Here is a 24,639-nt window from a genome sequence, read left to right on the forward strand (position 1 = left end):
ATTCAGTCAAATATGCTCTGAGCACCTGCTCTGTGCCAGGCATCGTGCCGAGTGCTGGGGATTCAGCAGAGAACAAGCCACAGTCCCTGTTCTGAGGAGCACACAGTGGGGGCAACAAAAGAGATCCAGGGCAGGATCTCACAATGTCAAAAGAGCTGCTGCCACGGGGGATGCCAAGGGCCAGTGGGAGCGGAAAGGAGGAGTCAGATCTGGCCAGGCAGTGCTGGCAGGCTTCCTGGAGGAGGGAGACATCAGAGGCCTAAGCGATAAGCAGGAGTAGACCAGGGGAAAGGAGTTGGGAAGTGCACCAAGCAGAGAGAACAGCATGTGCAAAGGCCCAGAAGCAAGAGGGAGCAGGGGGTCGATTCATGGAACCAGCGGGAGCTCAGTAAGAGTCCAGGGCCATGACCCTGACCCCCTAACCCCCATAGCACACCCACTCCCTTCAAGGCACCGGCCCACAGGGACCCAGCCAGGCTGAGGGCAAGGGCCCCAGTGGCTGCCCTCACCTGGTGGACACTTGCTGCAGCACATCTGGACCTTTGTGTTGTAGTATTCTTGCAGCCGGCACGAGCTTCCGGGCTCCGGAACATAGGGGATAAACACAGCCTGGAATGGGGAAGGGGAGGACAGCCATTAGCTTGGCCACCCGTGGATCCTGCTACGCTGTACGCCCAGATCCCCGTCTTGCGTCCTGCAAGTGTTTGGCCTTCTCCCTGCTGGGGCTCTACTGACATGGGGACTTCTCCCTTTGGTGGGGGGTGGGTAGAGGTAGAAGAAGGGTAGTCCCTACCTTCTTTCACCTCCCCCCCCTCCTCCCTCAGTGTAGCACACACATGTCTGCAGGCGGAGACGTGGAACCAGCTGGCCAGAGTGGGGGGCCAGCTCCTCACACCACATGGGGCAGAGGCGAGGCCTTGAAGCCTCCCAGAAGGCGGTGGCCTCGGTCACAGCGAACGGCAGAGTTCAGCACAGATAAGCCGTGCCTAGGTTGCCTCGCCTTCCCTCCTGCACCTGGTAATCACCCCTTTGTCCTTCCAGCTGAGTGCTGCCTCCTCCGGACTCCGCCTCCTCCCGGACTCCGCCAGGCTGATTCAGGTTCCTCCCACTCTGAGCTCTCTCTAAACATTGAATATGCCCTCCTGAGGATCAGCTCATTGTGCTGAAATGGGGTACCTTCTCGTCCTGCCACCCTCGCGGGTACATTTGCATGCACACGTGCGTATACCTGTACACAGAACACACACAGACATACACACATGCACACGTCTGCCATGCAAAGGGCAGAAACGACGAACTCATCACCTCTAGACCCTCAGCTTCCAACGTGGGGCCCACAGCAGAGTTTGGGCTCAGGAAAAGAATATCTGTTGATGATGATAGTTACATTTCTGGAGCACTTATGGGGTGGCCAGGAGCTGGTCAATGTGCTCCAGGTGCCCTACTTAGTGGATGTAGTTGCATCCCACACAGATCCCCTATACCAGCAGGGCACCCATCTCCAGCTGTCTTGGGTGTTGCCCCATAATGGCTCCCAGCCGTCAGGTGGGACCAATGCCGTGACATTGTTCATGCTCCAGAGCATCGCGCCCCAACCCGTGGGGTCAGAGGGCATGAACTGTAGGGAGGCAGGCTGTCACTTGGCCTTCCCCTCCCCCTCCACAGCACCACCGGGGAGGCATGACTGCCGGAGCCAGGGGCAGGTGGGCCCCTGGCTGGTTCCTGCATCCAGGACGAGTGGGCCTGGAAACCCAGCTGCCTGCCGCACTCGGCCTGGCAGACCTACCCTGGCTGCACACAGCCCGGCGCCAACAGCTGGAAGCATCGGGGGATGACCCCCAGGGGCTGCGCAGCGATCTGTGGCTCTTGTGGCCCCCATGGCCTTGGCCGAGCTGCCTCCTCTGCCTGGTGACCTTCGCTGTCACCACAGAGCCTGGCGTGTACTGATAGTTAGGTGCTCAGGGCGCACTAATCTCAGCAGTGGGCTTCATGACAGTATCATTTCCTGGAGGGGTCCACCCTTGGCACCAGGGACACCAAGCCCTAACACGGGTGCACCCTCCATGCTGATCGGCCCCTGAGGCCCATCCCTCCCCCACACCCTCACCCCAGGCCTGGTGCCAAACCCCAGGAAGGCAGCTCTAAGGAGGCTGGGAGAGATGCAGGCTGGCAAGGGAAGTGGGATTCATTCTGCATGACCCAGAGCCTAAAAAGTAACTTCCACCCCATCTGGACTGTAAGCTGACATGCCCATGGCTGCGCCCGCATGCGCGCACACACACGTTCTCTCTCTCTCTCTCACACTCACACACACACACACACACACACACACACACACACACTCACACACACTCACTCAGTCCTGATACTTCCTCCCTCCCTGTTTGCTCCTGGAGTAAAGCCCCTTCTCGGGGCTCCTCCCACTTACTGGGGGTGGGGGTCACTGCCTGCTTCCAAAGCCCCTGGCGGGGGTCTATTATAATGCCCACTCCCACCGCAGAGAAGGGGCAGGAACCCCGGGGGCGGTGCCCAGGAAGCTGTACTGTTAAAAAAAAGAAAAGAGAAAAGAAGAGAAGAGAAAAGAAAAGAAAAGAAAGAAAAGAAAAAAGAAAACCTGCCAAGCGATTCCCATGCTCCAGTGCTGAGCAAAGCTGAGCGGCACGCAGGCCAGAACAAGATGCGCTGGGGCAGCACGTGCAGGAGACCCAGCCATCAAAGGCTGGGGGAGCCCCGACCGGAGGATCGTGCTTCCTGCAGCCCCCTTCGCACCACCATTCGCTGCACGTTAGCTGCAACGCAGCGCCTAAGCGCCCCCCCAGCCCCCCTGCAGCCCGCTGTGCCTCGCACTCTGACTGAGCAGCCCGGGCCGCAGCCTCCCCCCAACCCCACCGCAGACAGCACCCTGAGGGCAGGGCGGAGTCACACCTCCTTCCCTCGAGCCCCCTGCCCCCCAGGGTGGCGGGCACAGGTCTCAAGGACCCTGCACACGGTGGGCTTCCTCCCCCCAAGTACCCTAGGGGTAACTAGGGGCCCCTCACTCCTGTGGGCCCTGAGAGCCACAGGCCTGGCAGCTCCCGGCGGGGAGAGGACTCCTCCTTCCCCCGCCCCCCCTCGCCGGGGCAGCCCTCTGTGGTGCAGCCCAGGGCGCCTGCCCTGCCTGGGGGAGGATTTCCTGTCAGGGCCCGAAGGACCTGACAGGAAAGGGCCCTGCCTTGGCCAAGTCTGGGTTGTCTCTCCACCCATGGGGCAAGGGTTCCGGGACAAAGGCGGGCAGCTGGACCCCCAGGGCCCCCAGGCCACTGCCCGGTGGCCTCCCCTCCAGGGTCTTTTCCTGTCTGAATCCCGCTCTGAATCCCCTTCCCTACACTTCCTCCTGCCGCTCTGACTCCAGCCCTCCTTTAAGCAATCTTGAGGCCTGTTTATCCTCTTGGACAGGAAAAAAAAAAAAAAAAAAACCAAACCACTGCCCTGTCATGGCTAAACAATGAGGAACAGAAAGCCCCTTGCAGAGTGGGACAAAAGGTCACTCCCTCCACTGCCCTGCTCACCAGAGCAGAGGCTAAGCTGGGGCACAGCCCTAGGAGCTGGGCCTCAGGTCAGCAAAGGAGCCATAAGAGCGGAGGGTCCTTGGAGGTGCCCAGAACATGGTGAGCAGCCTCTGGGAAACTCGGGGCTATGGAAGCTTCTGTTCTTCTGTCTGGTGTCGGGGAGGCTCAGAGCCACACTCCACCCACCCACAGGGGAGCTCTGACCGACATTTTAAAATGAGGAAATGAACTGGGTAGTACTGAATTCACTCAGCATGCTTAGCAGAGCCAATCTTTCAAAATACAGCATCCCCAAGTAAACACTTGGAAACCACTGGTGAGCACTAACCACTCACCTAACAGGTGGGAAATCTGTGACCCAGCGTGTGTGTGTGTGTGTGTGTGTGTGTGTGTGTGTGTGTGTTGGGGGAGACTGGAGAAGATAGACGATGGATGGATGGGTGAACGAATGGATGGATGACGGATGGATGGACAGATAGATAAAGAGAGGGAGAGAGGATGATAGATGAAAGGAAGGAGGGAGGGAGAGGGAAGGAAGGAAGGAGAGAATGAAGGACCCATCTAACATCCAATTTGTGAGGCACATCTGATTGTGCCCATTTCACAGATGGAGAAATAGAGATGGAAAGAAGCCAACCCACCTCCTGGGGTTTCCCAAAGGCCATGCCAGGGCCCGGCTGGCGGCAGGCTGAGTGATGCCTGTGCACAAGGGGCCAACAGGGCCCATTGCTCATCCACCACAGGCCTCAGAGCTGCTTCACATCGGAGTCTGCAGCTCCATTTCCTCTACATCCCAGGAGTGACAGTACGTGTTGGACCCCCCATCAGATAGACTCCTCACCAACATTTCACAGATGGTTGAGAGGTGAAGCGATGCACCCAAGGCTACACCAGAAGAGCCACACCCCCGACACCGCTATCCTGCCTCCCTTCTCTTGTGGGCCCAAGCTTCCCTTGCCCTCGACACAGACCCAGGACCCCAAGCGCCTGCCAAACTCAGCACCCTCTCCCACCATGTGGCCTCCAGCACTCTTCCAGGTTCGCACCAACTATCCGCCAGGCCAGGCTGCAAGCACTTTATAATATCCCACTCCTACCCCCAGAAGCAGGCGGGCACGTGCCCACTTCACAGCTCAGGGAGATCAAGTCATTTGTCTGAGGTCTGGGAGGGAAGAGGTGGAGTTGGGATGTGACTCTTGCTCTGGTCCCACTGGAGAAGTCTTTGCTCCCCTCCTCAGGACAGCTAAAGGGGCCAGCCCCTGGGATCCACCCTCTGCCCTGAGTCACCACCGTGCCACCAGCACCCATTCATCCACCTCCACGCTGAGCGGAGCCTGGGGAGCTGGTTCACACGGGCACACGCACCCTCTCCCTCCCTCCCTCCCTCTCTCCCTCTCTCTCTCTCTCTTTCACACACACACACACCAGTGCAAGGGACCTCTCTCAGCCTCAGGCCAACACCCTCTGACCTCAGCTCTGACCTGGTTTCCTAGGTAACCACGCAGGAATCTCAGAAGAGCCCGTCTCCTGCAGCGGGCAGGGACATCCAGCACCTGAGACCCTGCCCTTCCCAGAACTGCTTGTTTCACGGGGATCCTTGACCTGTCAGGAGCTGGCAGCTCCTCAGCAAGCAGGAGTAGGGTCAGCAAAGGCTCAAAGGTAGGAGCCTGTGAACAGGGAGGGTTGGCCCAGCTGACCTGCAGCTGTGTCAAGTGCTGGAGGGACACGTGGGAGCCGATGACCGGGAAACACGGCCCAGAAGTGGGGATGGGACTGAGGCGCAGCAGCTCAGGGCTGGCAGGAACCTTAGAGATGATCTCAGATGACCTCTCATTTAGTGGTGGAGAAAGACAGGGGCAAAGGTGGAAACGTTCGTTCATTCATTCAACAAACATGAAGGTGCCGGGCACTCGGCATCAAACATAAGCAAGTCCCTGCCCAGGAAGCTGGGCTCTAGTTGGGGAGACACAGACACGCACAGTGGAAAATGGGAGGTGGCAGCGGGAGCTAAGGAAAAGGGAAAAGCAAGGTGGGGCGAGAAGCCCCAGGGAGGACGTGTTCCGCGTGTTCCAGGCACAGCCAGGGGGCCAGGGCAGCTAGGCCAGGGTGGGCGAAGGTGAGGGAGAGGGTGAGGGCGCTAGGAGACAGGAACGGCAGCACCTTGTCCTGGAAGTTTGCATCGTGCAGAGCTGTTCACACGCGTTACCGTCTCTGATTCCTCATTCCAGTGCTGTGACGTTGGTAATCTTGGTATTCCCAAGTCACAGATGAGAAAACCGAGCCTCAGAGGTCTCCTCACCTCCAGCTCTGTGTTCCTTCCCTGCCCCAGGAAGACTGGATCTCGACCCTCCCTGCCCTGGGCCCACCCCAAAGGTCCTCCCTCCCGCACTCAGGCACGTCTACTGTGGGCGGTAACTAGCTTCTCTGTGCCTCAGCTTCCTCATCTGTAAAATGGTGGCGTGGCCTGGTTGAGGTTCTAAGCCCTTTCCAGCTCTGGCTTCTTCAGGATGGGCATCAAAAAGCTCAGCCCCCTCCCAAGACCTCAGGAGGATGGGGTGGGGGGGGTGGCCCACCCACATGAGAGGTGGATAAACTCAACGACCTGGGAGGTAGGGGCTGGGGTGTGAGGCGAGGCTGCGGGTGGGTGTGGGGAGGGGCTTCCCTGCCCCAGCTCTGCCCCTCAAATGCTCTCCGAGGGTGAGGACGGCCTGAGCAGGTGTCCCCTGGGAGGAGGGGGGCTGGAGATGCCCATCCCCCCAGGTATACGGACACCTGGCCTCACAGGAGGAGCTTTGGCCCCAGTTCAGAAGATCTGGATAGATGTGCTGGTCCTAGGGGACTTGGGAACATCACTTACTCTCTGAGCCTCAACACCGTCATCCGTAAAATAGTGACATAACACCTTGCCCGGCCTCCTCCTTCCTCCTCGGGTCATTGTAGGCGCAAAGGCGGGAGGCAGGGGGTGTTAACTTGGGTCCGTCATCTTCTCCCAGACTCCCAGGGGACCCGGGGGCGGCGCTCTAAGGGTCCGCAAAGGCCCTGACACACATGTGGCCTTGTGTCGGATGGAATATTAGAACCGGGCTCTCTCTGCCTTGGTTTCAGCTAAGAACAGGCACGGCAAGGACAAGTCGCTGGGGGCAGGCGGCCCCGTTTGGGTGAGGCGCCAGGTGGCCCACGCAGGCCTTGCAGTGGAGGGCGTTTCCCTCCCTCCTCAAGAGCAGGTCTGGGAAAGCTGACCCGTGACCCTTGGAGTTATGGAGTCACCCTCAGGCTGACCCCAGGCCCAGTCCTCAAGAAGCCCAAGGTCAGGAGACGGCAGTAGGCCAGCTGCAGGGACAGCGGAGTGGGCCTCGTTAAGGCAGAGGGAGGAGGGGATGCCTGCAGGTCAGATGTGGGCTTTCTAGGGTAGTGGCCTTGGGTGGTCTGCAAGGGACTTTACTCAAGCGGAACACCTGGAGGGGTGAGGGGACCCCAAAATAAAGAGTCTGGGTGAGTGACCGAAACCCAGCAGCCAGGGGTCCATTAAGTGGCCAGAGGACACAGTGTCCAGGATAAGGGACAGGGATGTGGCTGTGAGTCCCTGAAAGAAGGTGAGCCTCAGAGGCCGGCAGGGGGCAAAGCCAGAGCAGGACCAGACTTACCTGGTGGGTGTGGCATGAATTTTCCCCGCCCTCTACTCCCTCTCTCTCCCACTCCTCCCAACTCTCACCCTGGAGGACCAGAAACCACACAGCTAGCAGCCAGGGCTGGAGGAGGGAGACTAGGGCAAGGCGGGCAATGCACTGGGGTCCGCCCAGTGAGCAGCAGGGCCATGGCGCCAGGCAAGACCCTCTGACTGTGGAGTCAGCGCACTTTCTCAGGGAATTGGGCAACCCCGCGCCAGCTGACTTCCTGCCTCTCTGCTCCCCGACCAAGACCCTGCATGCACCCCAAGGTGGGGGCCCTCAGTCCCTTCTCCTATTTATAAATAGACTGCGAGAGGGGAAGGCAAAGAAAGACAGGCCTGGGGAGGGAGGAGGAAGTGGCCGCCAGCAAGACAGTGTCATCTGAAAGCACTGAAGCCGTAGCGCCCTCTGCCCTTCCTGCCAGCACTGACGAAGCACTGCGGGGGTCTCCAAGGCTTTTTGATTTTCTGGAGACCCCCCCACCGCCCCCCACTTAGATGCCAGTACCCTTGGGAAAGGGTCCCACTCCCAGCCTTCCCCAGGAGCACCCCTGGGCAGGGTGAGAGCAGGAAGGGGACGTGGTGGGAAGAAGGCCACGGGGGGAAGCTTCAGGCTTGAGGAGTACACATGCCCCACAAAACTTCTCTTTTCACAAAGTGGGAGAGACAGGGACTGTTCGGACCCAGGAGTAGCACCTACGGTGTGCAGACAGTGCTGAGTGAGCACGCTCACATGCATTCTCTTGTTTTATCTCTGCACCAACACAACGAGGTCAGCATCACCCCATTTTAGAGATGCAGAAACAGAGGCTTCCGGAGATACGATACCATGTCCGGGGCCACGTAGCCAGCAAGCGGCAGAACTAGTCCCAGCCGCATCTCCCTCAGTGTCCCCAGACAGGCTCATACCCCGTGGTCTTCTCTTGCTCCCTCATTTCACAGAGGAGAGGCCCAGAGAGGGAGAGTGACTCCCCGGAGAACACACAGTGAGCAAGGTGTGGGCGGGTTAAATGACTCTCCCAGGCAAAAGGGTCTCCAGATGCCAGGGACAGACACTGCAGCCATGGAGCAGAGCAGAGGCGTCTGCCCAAGGACCCAGGGAGGGAAACTGGCTTCAACCAATAGAGAAACCACATCATTTCCATGGCAGGTCCCTGGGGCCCTGGCATATGCTGAGAGACAGCAGAACCATTTTGGCTTCAATCTTAGGGGGTTCTCGGGAGTCCCGCAGACTTCGGGGTGCAGCTGACACGGCGATGACGCGAGAGCCAGGCAGTGGAGGCTCGTCTGTCATCACGGAGAGGAACGGCATCTACGTCAGGAGGACCGACCACATCACAGGCGGCGGCCAAGGGTGACACATCCCACTCCCGGCCTGCTGCCTGTGATGTCGCTTTAGAAGTGAGCTGGGGGAGGACAGGAAGCCCGGGCTGGTATCCGGTTCTTGGGGTCAGGCTTTGTGCTAAGCACCGGGGTACAAAGATACCGGGGTGTGGTCCTTGCCCTCAAGGAACCCTCGGTCTAGTTGCAGAAAACACCCTAACCCTTTCCATCCCCTCCCAACACACACACCCCAGGCCCAGCCACCACCTACAGCCTCCTCACTTTTGGTCCTCAGGCTTCCCAGACAGACCTGAAGCCACCTTCCTACACCAAGTCTGTCCTGAGCTCAACGTCCTCAGCTTGGGGTCCGGGGGCCGCTGCCTGGGCCCTGCCAGCATCTCCCACTCAGTCTTCACCTCACCCTGCATCATCCCTCTGGCTCTGGTACCCTCCTTCACGTGTCCTCCTGCTGCTACCTCTGCCCAAACATCCTGCCCTCCCCTCTTGCAGGGCTAACTCTTTGGCTTCCTTCAAGAGTCCTCTCCACTATCATCTCAAGGAAACCTTCTCCGGACCCGCAGATGGGGTCAGAGGTCCCCCTTGAGGGCTCCAGCGACAACCCAGGTATATCTCTCTAATTCATGGACCACCTTTCGGTTAATCATTTGCTTCCCTGTGTCTCCCCGTCTGCACCCTCGAGCGTGAGCTCTGAACCAGACACCTGGGTTTCGGTCCCAGCTCTGCCACTCACCAGCCTCAGTTTTGCCATCTCTGAAACGGGGACAAAAGCAGTGCCCACCTCATGGGGCTGTTATGATTCACTGGGCCAAGGCGTGTGGAGTGCGCCATGCCCAGCGGCAGCGAGAGCTGAGCGTTAGTCGTTGGGTTTTTATTACTCATGGCTCTACACCCAGCCCAGCGCACAGCCCACAGCGGGTACCTAACAGATGCTGAATTGTTTAACAGAAGCAAAAGGTTTCATTTCCAATTAGTTGAAATGAGCTGGGGCTAGCAGGAGAACTGGGCAGGAAACGGGCTTGTATAGAGAGAGGGTGGCGTCCCCAGGATGGCAGAGCCCCTCGTGGCCACCGCAACCACCCTGACTTCTGGGGGCAGTTTAAGCACAGAGCTCGGAAGGCGCTGTCTGGGGTGGGATCCTGGCTCTGCCTCTGGTGAGCTGACAGCCTGAGCCCAAAGCTTAACCTCTGTGCCTCAACTGCTCCTCCTATCAAATGGGGATGATAATGGTACACCCTTCCCAGGTGGCCTTGAGGACAGAAGGCACTCGGGGCATGTAATGCATTAGACCCATGCCTGGCACCCACGAAGCACCCCCGGACGTCAGTCCTCGCTCAGGGTTTGCTGCACTCTCCCAGACCTCAAAGGGAAGTGACAGAGGGGGGCCCTTTTATCCCCACCTCACCACTGAGAGGAAAACCAAAGCCCAGGGAGAAGGTCCCAAGGTACTGGCAACAGAGGCAGGCAGGCCCCCAGGAATCCTGACCCTCTGCCCATGGGGGACTCATCACATTTCATGCCTGAGATGCAAAGGCCAGCCCTGCCCAGCCTCATGTCCACCCCAGCAGCGGCCAGGGTGAGCGAAGCCGGGTTCACCCTGGGGCTGAGCACGAGAACTCCAGGAATACACGAGGGTGACACTGTCCACGGTCAGGTCGCAGGGACAGGGCTGACGCCATAGGTGCCTCATGTTGCAGGATGGGGTGGAGAGGGACGGCTCCCCTTTCTCCCGAGTGTCTCTGTCTCCACCCTAGGTCATTGGTCCAGCCCAAAGCCCAACTCCACCTCCCTGAAGCCTTTGATCCTTCCTTCCCGTTCTGCTACTAACCTCTCAGCCAGAGCTCTCGCCTAAACTATTGCAACAGTCTCTCCACCTCATCTGTCCTTCCCACTGAGGCCTGGGTGATCTTCCTAATACACCCTCTGCTCTGGTCACTCCCTCACTCAAAAACTATCAGTGGCTCCCCGTTGCCTCAACTCCTGATACGAAGTGAGTGTGGTAGCCGAAAGCATAGTCACTGGAAAAAAGATGCCTGGCTTTGAATCCAGACTCCCCTCTATTGGAGGGCAGCATCAAAGGAGTTTTGCTTTTTTTTTTTTTTAAATAAATGAGGCTAAAAAACCTCAGTCTTCTCATCTGCAGGATGGAACTGATAACAGTATATACCTCATGGGACTGTTGTGAGGATTAGATGAGATAACACATGTAAAGTGCTTAGTAAACGCTCCACAAATTACAGTGGTGGGCTTCCCTGGTGGCGCAGTGGTTGAGAATCTGCCTGCCAATGCAGGGGACATGGGTTCGAGCCCTGGTCTGGGAAGATCCCACATGCCGCAGAGCAGCTGGGCCCGTGAGCCACAACTACTGAGCCTGCGCGTCTGGAGCCTGCGCTCCGCAACAAGAGAGGCCGCGACAGTGAGAGGCCCGCGTACCGCGATGAAGAGTGGCCCCCGCTCGCCGCAACTAGAGAAAGCCCTCGCACAGAAACGAAGACCCAACACAGCCAAAAATAAATAAATAAAATACTGAATACATAACTACTTAAAAAAAAAAAAGTTACAGTTGCTACAATGTTTTAATTTAATTTTAAAAGTTTTTACTACTTCCAGAAACTGGTCCTAAACAGCCTACAGCCTCAAGTGCCATCGCCACCCCTAACAGGCCTGTTGCTCCAGCCAGCATGGCCCAGCTGCTATCCATCCCCTGCTATCCCCACTCCTGGCATCCACCCAGCTGCTATCCCCTGCTATCCCCACTCCTGGCATCCACTCAGCCCGATCCTGACCACCCTCCAGGGCTCAGCTTTTAAAAAGATCCTTGTGTGGTCACTGCGGGAAGAGGCATGTGGGGGACAGAGTCAGGAAGGTGTCAAAAGATGAGGGGGGTGACCAAGGGGCCAGGCCAGGAAGCGAGTGAAGCCATGGGGTGGGGGGGGAGGGGCTTGAGAGAGCTAGGAGGACAGGACAGGAAGGAGCAGAACTGGGGGCTTGTGAACGTGGAGCAGGAGGTGACAGGCTCACCAGGAACAAGCTGAACCTCTGCGCGTGGCAGACAGAAGCGGGGCTCTGGGTCAGCAGGAGGGAGGACACGGAGGGGTGCCCAGGATGCTGGCGGCCATCCCGGTAACTAAAGCCAAGTGCTGGGAGCCCTTCCCTAAGAGTCACTGTCAAGTCCAGACCTGGGCCTTGAGCTGGAGACCCACAGAGGCCGGAGCTGCAGGCCACCTCCTGCCCAAAGTCACTCACCCTCTCTATCCCCTTCCCCCTCCCCTTTGTCTAACACCCAGGCTGGGCCAGGTCTCTGCTGATCTCCACTTCCAGCTGGGCCAGCTGGGGGTCAGAGAGGAGAAGGGAACTGGTCAAGCCCTCCGGAGCTGGAGGCTGAGCCAGGGCTGGGCCCTGGACCCCCACTCCCAGCCCCACGCTCCGGTCCCTTCCGCAGCCTCCGGCATCTCTCCTGAATGGCACTGGAGAAGGCTCTCCACGGACAGTCCGGCAGATGCCCATCCAGGGCCCCCTGCCCCAAATCCCTCCCCGTGCTGCTCTCACCCTCAGGCCCTCTCGGTTCCCCGAATATGTGGCCAAGTCAGCCACACCCACTGCAGGGCCAGGCTCAGGTGGAAACAGACAGGTGGGCCCCTGTCTGGACAGCAGAGGAAAACAAAAGCCCCTGGGGATTTCCTCCAGCCAAAGCACTGAATCAACCCGGGGTCCCAGCTCTGAAGCTGGGGGCAGAGTAGTGGTTTGCTGGCCAAAGGGATCCAGCCGTGTCCCTCGACGTCACCCCGCACTGCCAGTTGTCCCCACGTGTGCCCACTCAGTATCTGCTACCAAGAACGGGAGGACGGCTGGCCGGCCCGGGACCTGGGAGATGGGCTCTGCAGCCGTGTGAGCCGGCTAACAGGTCTTGTTCTAGTAACAAAATGGATAGTCTTGCGATCCTCAACCTCCGCAGGTGACACCTGAGATGCAGCCTGTTCCAACCTCTCCTCTTCTGCAAAGAGGAAGTGGAGGCTGAGAGCTAGGGCGGTGTGTCACGGTCAACAGGCCACCAGGGCAGAGACAGACCACAGCCGGAGTCTGGACTCTCCTGCACAGCTGCCCCGCCCCCCAACTCCCCCCGGCATTGCTCACACCTGGGGCAGATGGAAATCGACTCCTTCAAACCCCCATCGGTGAACAGACACTTTCTCTTCCTGGGCTCGCACCTCGAGTGCCCCAAACCACAGTGATGTCACCATCACCTGTGACCTCATGACACGACACGATGGAAAATGACCGTGGGCCCCAGAGTCCCAGCCCCACAGTCAACATCTCAGCGGAGGGGCACAGACACCCAAAGCCCTGGGACTCAGAACCAGGGGGACAGCTGTGAGTCCATCACAGGTGACAAAGCCTTCTTCAAGGAAGCCCACCCCCCACCCCGCACTCAAGGCTTCCCCGAACCTGTGGGATCCCAGGCGGCGGGCCCCGCAGTGATGCCCACAGCACGGACTTTCCCGTGGTGCCCCAAAGGGTCTGGCTTCTGAACTTTGAGAGGGGCTAATTAGGTAGTAGGGGGCAGGGAGGTGGGAAACACGTGAAGCCTGTTCTGCGTCTTGTCTCGGATGCCAGCTAACCAGCAGCCAGGAATTCTTGAAGCTACTGCGGCCTGAGTCAAGGAAATCGTTCCAGCTAAAACAAGTGGGACTGAGGTCAGCAAGAAGAGAGACTGGGAATCAAAGATATTAATGGTGGGGAGTGGTGGACTCTCCTTCCTGGGAAAACTCTTAGACCCCCCTCGCCCCCAGTCTGTGGCCTCCATCAAGCACAGGCAACACTGATACTTCCCCAACATTCCAAGGGAGTGTCAGGATCAGTGCTGTTGGGTTTTATAGATAGGGGTGCTTAGGCCCAGAGAGGTTAAGTAACCCGAGCGAGGTCACACAGTGAGCCGGTGACCACAGTGTACAGATGGGAACTCTGGTCTCTCGGGCCCCAGGCCAGTGCTCCTTCCTCAGGGTCCTGCTGTCTCGGAAATCACTTGGAGGCTGGGGGATGGACAGCATGACCTCAGAAGAGCCTTCACAAAGCTTCCCCTTTTCAGCGTTACAGGTAAATACAGCCTTCTGGATCACGGAGCTCAGAGATGGAACAGATTTTAAAGACAGCCTGGAATCAGCCCATGCCCATCTTGCAGGTGGGAAAGTCGAGGCCTTCTGCATCCCCTTCACAGAGAGGTCATGAGACTCCTCTATTCTATGCCACATGTGCCCCTTGCTCACCCTCAAATGAGATCCAGCACCTGTCACTCACTGAAAGGAGTTGGGAGGGGGAGGGGAGGATTTCCTGACCCCGCAGCCTGTGCCACATGCCAGGCTCCTAAGGCCAGGCAGTTGGGTAGGTGGTGTGAGAGGCCCTAGGACGCGGGCTCTGGATCAGGAAGCATAGCCAGGAGAAGGCGGGCAGGAGGGAAACTGTCCTCAGGGATGCTGGGCAGGAGCTCTGGGCAAGTGGAGGTCTGCCCCCCCTACCTCAGAGCCCTATGGCTCAGAGACAGGGAATCCACCTCCACGGTGACTCCCAGGCCCTGCGAAGCCACAGATGCTCAAATAGCCACCAATGGGCTGCACAGCATATAAAGCACTTTCAATCCTGACAACCAGCCAGTGAGGTGAGGGATCATTTCTATTTTACAGATGGGAACACAGAGGCAGGCTCCCAGAGATGGAAAGACTTGTCAAGGCCACACAGTCTATAAACAGCAAAGTAAGAAGTGAGCCAAGGTCTGTCCAGTTCTGAGGCCAGAGCGTTTCTTCTAAGTCATCAATATTGCTTCCCTGGGGCCTGGCGGGGCGTCCAGAAGCGGGAGCCACAGCAACTCCACTTTGTTTCTGTTTCCCTTCATAGCACCCTTCTCTCCACCGTAACCCCTGGCTTCCCTCGCTGCCTGCTTCTGGGCAAGTCACATGCTTCCTGGGCTCTTGAGTCACTGCCAGTGGGTGGCCCTGTCACGAGCCAGGAGGGGGATGTGGGCGGGTGAGCACTTTAGGGAGAGCACCGCTAGCCTCAGCAGACTCAACACAGCAGAGGAAGAACCCAGAGAAATATCCCAGAGACAGTGAGACGAACTGGAGCCCAGCCCTGCCACCACTGGCTTTCCAAACTCTTCTGTCTCATCCATAAAGCAGGGTCATTATGAAGGTCAGATGAATATTTTTGGACATTAATTCAATATTTTTTAGCACCCACTACGTGCCAGGCACCGTTCTAAGCCAATGGTTCTCAACTGAGGCAACTCCCCCAGGGGACATTTTGCAGCCTCTGGAGACGCTTTTAACTGTCCCAAATGAAGGACTGTGCTGCTGGCATCTAGTGGGTGGAGGCCAGGGATGCTGCTAAACATCTTATAACTCGCAGGACGACTCCCACAGCAACCACATGGCCCGAATGCCAAGAGAACTGAGAACAAGAAATCCTCTTCTAGGCTATGAACAAGTGAACACGTCCCTGCCCTCACCATGCTTAACACTCCAGTAGAAAGACACAATGCGAGTGAAAGAAATATAATAGGCCATGAGTGTTACAGAGGAAAACAAAGCAGGTCAGGGGAGTGAGAGTATCTGGTGGGGAGCTTTTATAGGTAGGATGGCCAGAGAAGGCATTCCTGAGAAGAATTCATTTCAGCAAAAGAAAGTGCAGGAAGGAGATCAGAGGATATCAGCGGGAGGAGCATTCAAGGTAAAGGGGAAGCAAGTGCAAAGGCCCTGAGGCAGGGGTGTGTGTGGCATGTCTGAGCAATGGAAAAGCAGCCCACATGGCATAAACCTGAGAACTAAGTTGATGTGTAGAGCTGAATGAAACACACACACAAACACCCCACGGATGGCATCAAAACTCTCCCCCTGGGCTTCCCTGGTGGCGCGGTAGTTGAGAGTCCGCCTGCCGATGCAGAGGACACAGGTTCATGCCCCGGTCCAGGAAGATCCCACATGCCACAGAGCGGCTGGGCCCGTGAGCCATGGCCGCTGAGCCTGCGCGTCCGGAGCCTGTGCTCCGCAATGGGAGAGGCCACAACAGTGAGAGGCCCGCATACCACAAAAAAAACCCAAAAAAACAAACAAAAAAAAACTCTCCCCCTGCAACCTTCTTGGCTACTCCTCCAGGAGCCACTGGGCCAAACCCAGGACCACAGTGAGGATCACATCCTCAGTCAGCAAACAGGTTCCCCTCTGGCATATTAGACAGGGGACAAAGAGACATCCCAGGACTGCAGGTACCCTGGATCACCCATCTCCACCAAAGGCTAATGTCCCCAGGCCAAGCTAGGAGTCCCCAACCTCTCCCCTAACTCGAGCTGGCCCCAGGCCCCTAGGTATTGAGGCCCCTCAGCCTCAGGCCAACCCAGCAGGTAGAGATCCCCTCAGCCCCCTCCCAGCAACAACAGAAAGCCAGACAGCTAGAGCCCTGCCCATCCCCCTTAGATGACACCAAATGCTCACCTATCCTGCCAGCTGTACTGGCGTTTGTCTGCTGAATGAATGGATGACGAGATGAATGAATGATGCATTCCACACCAGCCAGCAAATACAGCTTTTAAAGGAGGCAAACACCCTGCAGCCAAAGTGATTCTGCCACGCCTGCAGCAGCTCAGGTCTCCCTGGGGCTCTTTCTACAACTTGATTTATTACATCTGACACAACTGAGTATCCACTGTGTGCCAGGGACCCGGGTCGGGGCAGACGGGGGATACAGGCATGGGGAGGGTAGAGTAAGAAGAGCTTTGGAATCAGGCAGACCTGCATTCGAACCTCCCCACCCCCTACCCTCCAGTTCTATAATCCTGGGAAATACCATAACCTCTCTGAGCCTCAGGCTTCCACATCTCTAAATGGGAACGCCACCTTTTAAGAGTTGCTATAAGGAAGGTTTCAGCAAGATTCTGTAGTTAGATCCTAAGCATGCTGCCTGGTACTTAGTAGGCATTCAAACAACAGGTGCTATTGCGGTGCTAATAATAAGGAGGAAGACCCCCCAGTACCTGCCCTCAAGGAACTTTCCATCGATTGAGGTGGATAAAACACAACCAGATTAAAAAGCAGAATGTAGTCTGTCCTAGAGAGGGATGAAAGGCTGGGAGTTCAAAGAGCAGAAGTTCAAATCCAACTGGGAAGGACTCTCCTGGTGGCACAAGTGGTTAAGAATCCTCCTGCCAATGCAGGGGACACGGGTTCGAGCCCTGGCCCGGGAAGATCCCACATGCCTCGGAGGAACTAAGCCCGTGTGCCACAACTACTAAGCCTGTGCCTTAGGGCCCGAGAACCACAACTACTGAAGCCCGCGCGCCTAGAGCTCGTGCTCTGCAACAAGAGAAGCCGCCGCAATGAGAAGCCCACGCACCGCAGTGAAGAGTAGTCCCAGCTCGCCGCAACTAGAGAAAGCCCACACACAGCAACGAAGACCCAATGCAGCCAAAAAAATAAATAAAATAGAAAATAAATAAATTTTTTTAAAAATCCAACTGGGAGAGTGAGGAAAGGCTTTGGCGTGGGGGGTGGGGGGAAACGTGCAAAAGACCCTTAAGGATGGGGGAAAGGGTGCACCACGGAGAGAGACAGCATGGAGTACGAAGATACACAATGGCCGTGTTTCGTAGGGTATAGGGTACGATGCAGAGGGGTGGCAGGAAACACCCGGAGACCTCACTCGCTCTGGCCTGAGACACCTGGGGGAGTTTCTGCCTTGGCCACTGGGAGCCTTTTGCTTCCCAGGCAGGGAGAGAGGCACTCCAATTTGAGGAGGGCCACCCCAGCGATGCCACCAAGGAGGATCAGTGGGAGAGGGGGCAGGGGCCAGGGGACCAGCTAAAAGGCTGTGAAGACAGTCCCGGAGGAGGGAACCTGAGCTGATACAGGAGCTGGGCACACGGGAGGGAAGTGAGAGACTCAGGAGAACCCCTCAAGCAACTCCAAGACTAGGAGCTGCTGTCCTGCAGAGAAGCCCTGTGCCTCCTCCCCCCAGGGGCTCATATGTCCCCAGGTTCGCTGAGGCACGGTGATGCCCCTAGTCTTGGCACACTGCAGTCGGGCTGGGGACCAGAGCCATCAGCATCCACACTCGAGTCTCAGACCTGGGACTCTCCTGACCTCCTCTGTTTACAGAACAACCTCTGGGGCAGCGCCCCCAGGTCCCACCCTGGCACCAACTGTGAATGAGTCAATTCTGGTCTGACCACCTCCATCCTCTGCCCTTGAGAACTGAACTCTAAAGGTGTCTTTAGCCTTAGCCAGTGAGGCACCTCACATGACTCAATGCCACCTCCCACCTTCCTCCCTGGTCAAGATATCCAGATGGGTCAGCACACACCCATCCATCAGGGTAAGATCGTGAGGAAAGGATGAGGCACACCTCCTCCCAGACAAGAGGGGAAAGGAAGAGGCGTCCCTTTGGAAGAAAGAGAGCCCCCCATGCCCTTCCATGAAACACAAGGAGTTTGCTGAGCCTCAGTTTTCCTTCTCTGCAAAATGGGGCTATTCTTTTTTTAAAATTAATCAATTAATTAATTTTTTTGTTTGTTTGTTTTTGGCTGCGTTGGGTCTTTGTTGCTGCACGCAGTCTTTCTCTAGTTGTGATGAGCGGGGACTACTCTTTGTTGCGGGCTTCTCATTGCGGTGGCTTCCCTTGTTGTGGAGCACAGACTCTAGGCGCGCAGTCTTAGTAGTTGTGGCGCACGGGCTTAGTTGCTCCGCTGCATGTGGGATCTTCCCGGACCAGAGCTCGAACCCGTGTCCCCTGCATTGGCAGGCGGATTCTTAACCACTGCGGCACCAGGTAAGTCCAAAATGGGGCTATTCTGTCTTAGCAGACCATGGAGACAGCCACAAGAGGCAAAGGTGGAACAATCCTCTGTACACTCTCTCTCCCTTGCTATTGTGGTGGGTGCAGTTAGCGCTGAATAACAGCTCTGGGGTCTCTGCTCTCTCCATTTTCCTGGAGCCCCTTAGACATCATGTTTGTCTTGATAACCAGCCCAGAAGTCCTCCCTCACCCCTGTCGCCCAGAGCTCACAGATCCTTGGGGAGGTCAGCCCAGGGGAACCTGAGGGCACTGTCTCTCTCCCTATCACCCCAGAGTCCACAGACGGCAGGCTCTGAAGTGGCCACTGGACACTCCAGGTGGGTCCTGGGGAAGGCGTCTGGGCAAAGGGCATGGAAGACAGTCCACAGTCTGACTGTGCCCTTATTAGATGCTACTGCACACCTGGCCCTGTTCTTTTACACACGCAGCCCCAGTATTTCTAAGAAAGAGGAAAACCGTAGCTCAGAAGGGAGGAAGTCTTCTGAAGAAGGTGCCGGGCATCTGTAGTGGGGACAGAGCCCCAGTACAGATCACTGCCTACCCCCACCCCCAAGTCACCCCGGAGAGGCCAGGGGTCGCAGGGATAACGGGAGTTGGGTTTCACAGTCTGGCTGGGATCTGCCCAGGGCCCGCTGGCCGGCCACCGACGGCGGAGGGACCAAGGTGAGACTCCGGGTCGCGGTGGCCAGAGTTCCGGCCCCGGGCGCACGTGTGCCAAACCCGGGGTCCCCAGAGGGTCTCCAGCGGCGTGCATCTGATCCGGTGTGGCGGGTGCGGCGCCTCCGTCGCTCCGAGCCCCGCACCCCTGTCACGGCGCCCCGGACGCCCCGGGGCGGGGGACGCGCGCCAGCCTGGGGTGGATGGCATGGCGCCCCCCCCCGCCCCAGACAGGGTCGCGCGAGTCACCTACCTGGGTGGGCACGGCGCGCCCTGCGGCCCAGAGCTGCAGTCCGACGGCCAGCGCGGCCCAGAAGGCGGTGGGCACCATGGGTGCAGGCGGCTCGGCGGGCCCCTTGCGCCCTCGCGCCTCCGCTCCCGCTCCGCTGCCTCTGGCGCCTCCGACTGAAAGCGAAAGCCGGCGCGCGGCCAAAGAGAGGCCGGGGGGCGGGGCGGGGCGTGGACACACCTCCTCCCCGCCCCACACAGCCGGCCGCCCCGCCCCCAACCCCCCCGCCCTCACCCCAGCTCTGCCAGCCTAGCGCTGGGTCCATACCTCCAGCGCCAGCCACTCCCAGCCCTCTGAGACCCTCCAGCCTCCTTCTAACGTCCCCTCCCCTTCGAGTCACCCTTCCCAGCGGGGCTGGTGGGATGGGAGAGGGGGCAGGAGATCCGCATTGGGGTTGGGCTCCCACCAGGCTTGCGGCTGCCCCGAAGTTTTGTCTCTCGACCTGCCCTGCGTCCACCTACCCCTCCCACCTCTTGCAGGCTCCCCACTCCCTTGGCGGTGGGGCACGAATTTGGTGAAACATCCCACACAACTGACATTAGCTCACGGGCATTCTAAATTATTCCCTCATTAGACGTTATCTGACTTTAGAGCCAGACCACCTGGGTCTGCATCTCTGCATTAACCTCACAGAGGTAGACTGAAGATTGAAAGTTATATAACACACATACTAAAGTATATATTATATATGTATGTAAACTTACGAAGTAAGTATATAAGTAACTTAATAAGTTCTGTATACATCTTAGCTGTAATTACTGTTATTCATTTGCTCATTTATCCTTAAGCATTCCTCATGCCCTCCTCAGAGTGAGCCGGAGCCTGCCCTGACCTCCTTCTTGAGTCCCCTGTCCAGGTGGCTGACCAGTAAACAGAGGCTAGGACAGAAAGCTGTGGGAGCCCAGAGTGGGGCTGGCCCAGGCCAAGGGCCGTGAGGGCTGGTTCCCCTGGAGTTGACATCTGAGCACCCACTCCAGCTTCCAGCTGCACCCCCTGTGCTTTGAGTGCCAACCCTCATACCAGGGCCAGCCCTGCGGGACCAGAACATATTCCCCCAGCCCTGGGAGTCCTTGCCCCCAGCACATAGGGCGTTTCTGAGGGGCAGGGTGGCAGGAGGGGAGGCTATTCTGTTCCCTCACTGCAGGCTGCCCCAAGCGAGGTCCGGGGGCCCCTGCTCTGGGCCACCAACCCCTGTGATGGAGACAGCAAGGATGATGCTTCTAGGTGCTGAGTGAGAAACTGGGAAGTGACACTTGGCGGATGGAAAATCCCACCTCCTGATCATGAGGCTGGGAAATTACCTGGTTTCCACACGTTTCTAAGGCATGGGCCATGCTAAGGGCGGGGCTCGCACAGCCCACAACCTTAACTCTGCAGAGAGGGTCAGACTCTAAAGCTAGCATGAAGCTTTCTTCTGGCCCTTACAAGTCTTGTCTGGGAGCAGTTTGGAGGAGTCCCTGATCCATAAGAGAGAGCCAAAGGCCAGGAGTGGGGTGTCACCTGGTGAAAACAGGAGCAAACCGTTCTCCATGGATGCCCCCTACACACCTCAAACCCAGTGGGCCCCACTGACTCATTGCCTCCAATGGCTCCCCATCCCAGGGGGTGGCAACACCACCACCCAAACGTGGGGATCCTCCTGGGATCCCACCTTCCACCCCAGCTCCACCAACTGGACTCCAAGAGGTGGGTGACAGCCAAGCCAACAGGAAAGCAAACCCTCTCTCTAGTGATTCTGTACAAGGTACTTAATACAGAGGAACTGGCTGTAAAGATGTTAGAGAAATTAAAAGAACAATTAGAGGAAAGGGAGACTAGTCTGAGATTAACAACTGCAAGAAGCCACCACCATCTCTGGGGCCGGAAGTGGCGTTACCAAAGCCAGGAGCTGGGGCATCTGGGGGCATCTGGAACCGTGGAGGAGACAGAGCCACCGTTAGAGACGCGCGTGAAGCAGAGAGGAAGAAAATATCCGGCTTCTCTCTTCCTCCCACCCTACAATCTCCCACCAGTGACTCCCATTGACCAAACCTAAGACAGGAGCCACTTAGCAAAGGAACCTGGGAAATGTAGTTTGTTCGGGTCAGCCCACTGCAGTGGAGGGGGTGGGGGGGTGGGGGGACAAGATGGCAGGGCCTGGAGCTGAGCGCAGGCAGATAACAGGCGAGGGTCTAAGGAGAAAGTCTCACTCCTTGTTACGCTTGCTTGGGGGACCTATCTTTTCCCAGACTCTGCATGAAATCCTGCGCAGGTCCTGGAACTTTTCCAGGCACTCTCAGGCAGGAAGAACCTTCTGGTCTACCAGATGAGAGTCCAGTGCTGCCCTGGGAACTCAACAGAGCTACAGTCTTTTCTCCAGGGTGGAGTTTCTCCCCTTCTCCAGCTGAACCCAGGCTGGATCCTGCCTGGGTGTGGGAGGACCCGGCGACTCCTCTCTTGACTGCCGAGTGTGGCTGGGGAGAGGGTTTTGGAAGCGAAGGGCACAGTGTTTCATAGCAGCTAGAGCTGTCACCCCACACACATACATTGGGGCCTCTGGGAGGCAGTTTCTGGCTCATTCTCTCTCAGGGCACTTTTGCAGGTGTCTAGGAGACCTTCTTGCTTATTCCTCTGACCATGGCTCCCCAGCACCAGGGATACCTGAGCCTCCTGCTGACCATGGCTTACCATATCCCCCTTGAACCCTACATGAGTGGTGGTCCTCCAGGCTCCTCCTGCCCAGGGCTGCTCCCCATAGGAAGCACTATGGGTCAGAGATGACCCAAAGCCGGCTTCCTCCCCAGAGCCCACGGTTGCCCTTCAACCTACACCTGGAGCAGCCCGGCTCACACCCATGCACCCTGGCTCGCTCCAGCTCTGCCGCCTCAGGCCCATCCAGCCACAGGCTCCAACTCACATCACGACCTTTCTGGAGCACCTGCTGGGTGCCATCCCTGGGGTGCTGGGTGCTTAGTAGTGCAGTGCACAGGCGCTTGAGAGTCTCCCATCAGTCTTCTGGTCCCTAAACGCCTGCGATGTCAAGCCAGGGGATTCAAGCACATAGTCAAGGAGCTCTGCTCATCTGTCTGCCTCTCACTGCTGGACTGTGTGGGCCTCAAGGGCAGTGGGACTTGGTCGTGGTCCCCTCTATTTCCCTGCTGACAAGGTGATACCCAGAGTCGGGGCTCAGTAGGTTTGAAGTGGATAAGGGCTGCATACAGGACGAGTGTACACAGGAGGCAAGAAAGGGGAGAGGAAGTGAGTGAGCGAATGAAAGGCTGAGTGAATGTCAGGGTCAAGGCCCCAGAATCCAGTCCAGCTCCATTACTCCCAGACCCTATGCACTCTGCCAGGTCTCCCAGGCCGTGCATCTCTTAGACTCCTAGTCCCATGACGCAGAAAAATCCCACTTGCTCCTCGGTAATGGGTAGCAGGCAGGCTTCCAGCACACAGGACCATGGCCCTCTGGTCCCCAAATCAGGGGCAGCGTGTACAGTTATCTGAACCCTGGGGCTCCCTGGAGGCTTTCCTCACTTCCCAGTGCAGCCCATAGCCCCCAGCCATCTCGCACACACCACCCCAGCAAGCTGATGCCCATGCTTTACAAACTGGTGCCGAGGAAAGCTTAGCCACGGCAGGCATCGTGCACAAGAACAGCCAACCTGTCCACCAATATTTACTGAACACCTACTATGTGCTGGGTGTTCTAGTGAACCGTTTGGAGGAATGGCTCTCCAGCATCAGCCAGCATCAGAACCATCTGCAAGTCTTGTTCCACAGGCAGACTCCTGAGCCCCACTCCCACGTCTGTTGAGGGCCTGACAATCTGGCTTTTTAATGAGCCCCCTGGTGACTGACAGACACCTTTTGGGAAACAGGGTTTAGCTGCAACAGGTGCCGTGGTTGAGGGTGGTTCGGAAGGCATTGCTGTGGTCGCTCTGGGAGGGGGAGTTTACACTGTGGGGGAGGTCTCAGAACCCGCCATCAAACCTTGTGGCCTGGTCTCCAGGAGTTCCAGTGGGATCCTGTCTTGGGCAGCAGGACCCCCTCCCCAGCCCCACCCAGTCTGGCCCACAGCCTGGGCAAGCAACCTTCTCTCTCATCCTGCTGTCCTGCTTGTCTCAGCGCCCAGGATGCTCTGGGTCAGCCCCTTGATGACTCATGTCCCAAAATCTCGAAAAGGAAGTAGCGCTGGGGTGAGCCACAGCTCTGCACCCATCTCCTTCATCTGTCGAGGCCTCCCACCTGCCCTCCTGCCTACCCCAGGGCCATGTCTTGGGCTGAGCTGGCCATACCAAGCTTGGGGCAGGGGGTGCTGGACCAGGAAATACTCCCCAGCTCCTGTCCCCATTTCCTTCCAAAGAAGGGGAGGGCAGCTCTCCCTCCCCGCAACCCTCAAAGAGGACCCCAGGCAATTTGGGGAAGCTTGCCAAGAGAGCCTCCAGGCGTCCTCCTCCCTCCACTCGACTGAAACCTCCCTGTTCTGGGTTGTGTCTTCCCAGGAACCAACCCCCAAACCTGCCCCAAAGCTTCTGGAGACCCTTAGTTTCTAAGCCCAGCAAGTGGGCCCAGCTCAGACTCAGGGGAGTTCCCATCCTAGCCCCCTCCCTGTGTGAGGGCCTAGAACATCTAGAACATGAGGGCGCTGGATTAGATCAGGGGAGGCAGGCTGCTTTCAGCCTAAATGCTAACTCTGCTTGGTGGTAGCTGCCTAGGGCTTCATGTTGAAAAGGATTCTGAGCCTGTGTGTGGCCTCTGCAAGAAAGGATGCTTAACCAAGTAGCCAGGTGTGTGCTGGGTGGGGAAGGAGGCAGCCACAGCAGATCACCCGGCCTCTGCCGTCTCTGGACTAGGTCCAAGTGCCCCTCCTGTCCTGACGTTCAAGGACTCTGAGGTCCATGAGATGTGGGGGCATGGGGATGGAGCTGGGCTGGGCTTGATTCTAAACCACTGCCTTTAACAGTTCAGAGGGGGGACTTCCCTAGTGGTCCAGTTTAAGAATCCGCCTTCCAATCCAGGAGACGCAAGTTCCATCCCTGGTTGGGGAACTAAGATCCCACATGCCGCGGGGCAACTAAAGCCTGTGTGCCGCAACTACTGAGCCCTTGCGCCGCAACTAGAGAGCCCGCATGCCGCAACTACAGAGCCCACATGCTCTGGAGCCCGCACGCCGCAACGAAGAGCCCATGCACCGCAACTAAGACCCAACTAAGCCAAAACAAACCCAAAAAACATAACAGTACAGAGGGGACATATCTGTCCTGCAGGAATGACCACCTTTGATCCCACTCAGGGCCTTCCACGATGGGTAGTTCTCCCTT

The 24,639-nt window shown here is 57.7% G+C and overlaps 1 protein-coding gene across 3 annotated transcripts in view; it reads right to left on the reverse strand.

Annotated features, from left to right (window-relative positions):
- TNFRSF1B (TNF receptor superfamily member 1B) overlaps positions 1-19,466 on the reverse strand; it is a 35,579-nt gene extending 16,113 nt beyond the window's left edge. For 2 of the 3 annotated variants that reach the window (XM_033843128.2, XM_073795886.1), the window contains exons 1-2: positions 19,304-19,466; positions 510-609 (exon numbers count right to left, since the gene is read on the reverse strand). In XM_033843128.2, coding sequence (XP_033699019.1) covers positions 510-609; positions 19,304-19,381 — 178 coding nt within the window. In that variant the 5' untranslated portion in view covers positions 19,382-19,466. The remainder of the gene's footprint in view (positions 1-509; positions 610-19,303) is intronic. The other variant, XM_033843123.2, reaches the window with a different exon arrangement.
- Positions 19,467-24,639: the final 5,173 nt, after the last annotated feature.

The sequence above is a fragment of the Tursiops truncatus genome, chromosome 1, assembly GCF_011762595.2.
Source record: "Tursiops truncatus isolate mTurTru1 chromosome 1, mTurTru1.mat.Y, whole genome shotgun sequence".
Lineage (NCBI taxonomy): Eukaryota > Metazoa > Chordata > Mammalia > Artiodactyla > Delphinidae > Tursiops > Tursiops truncatus.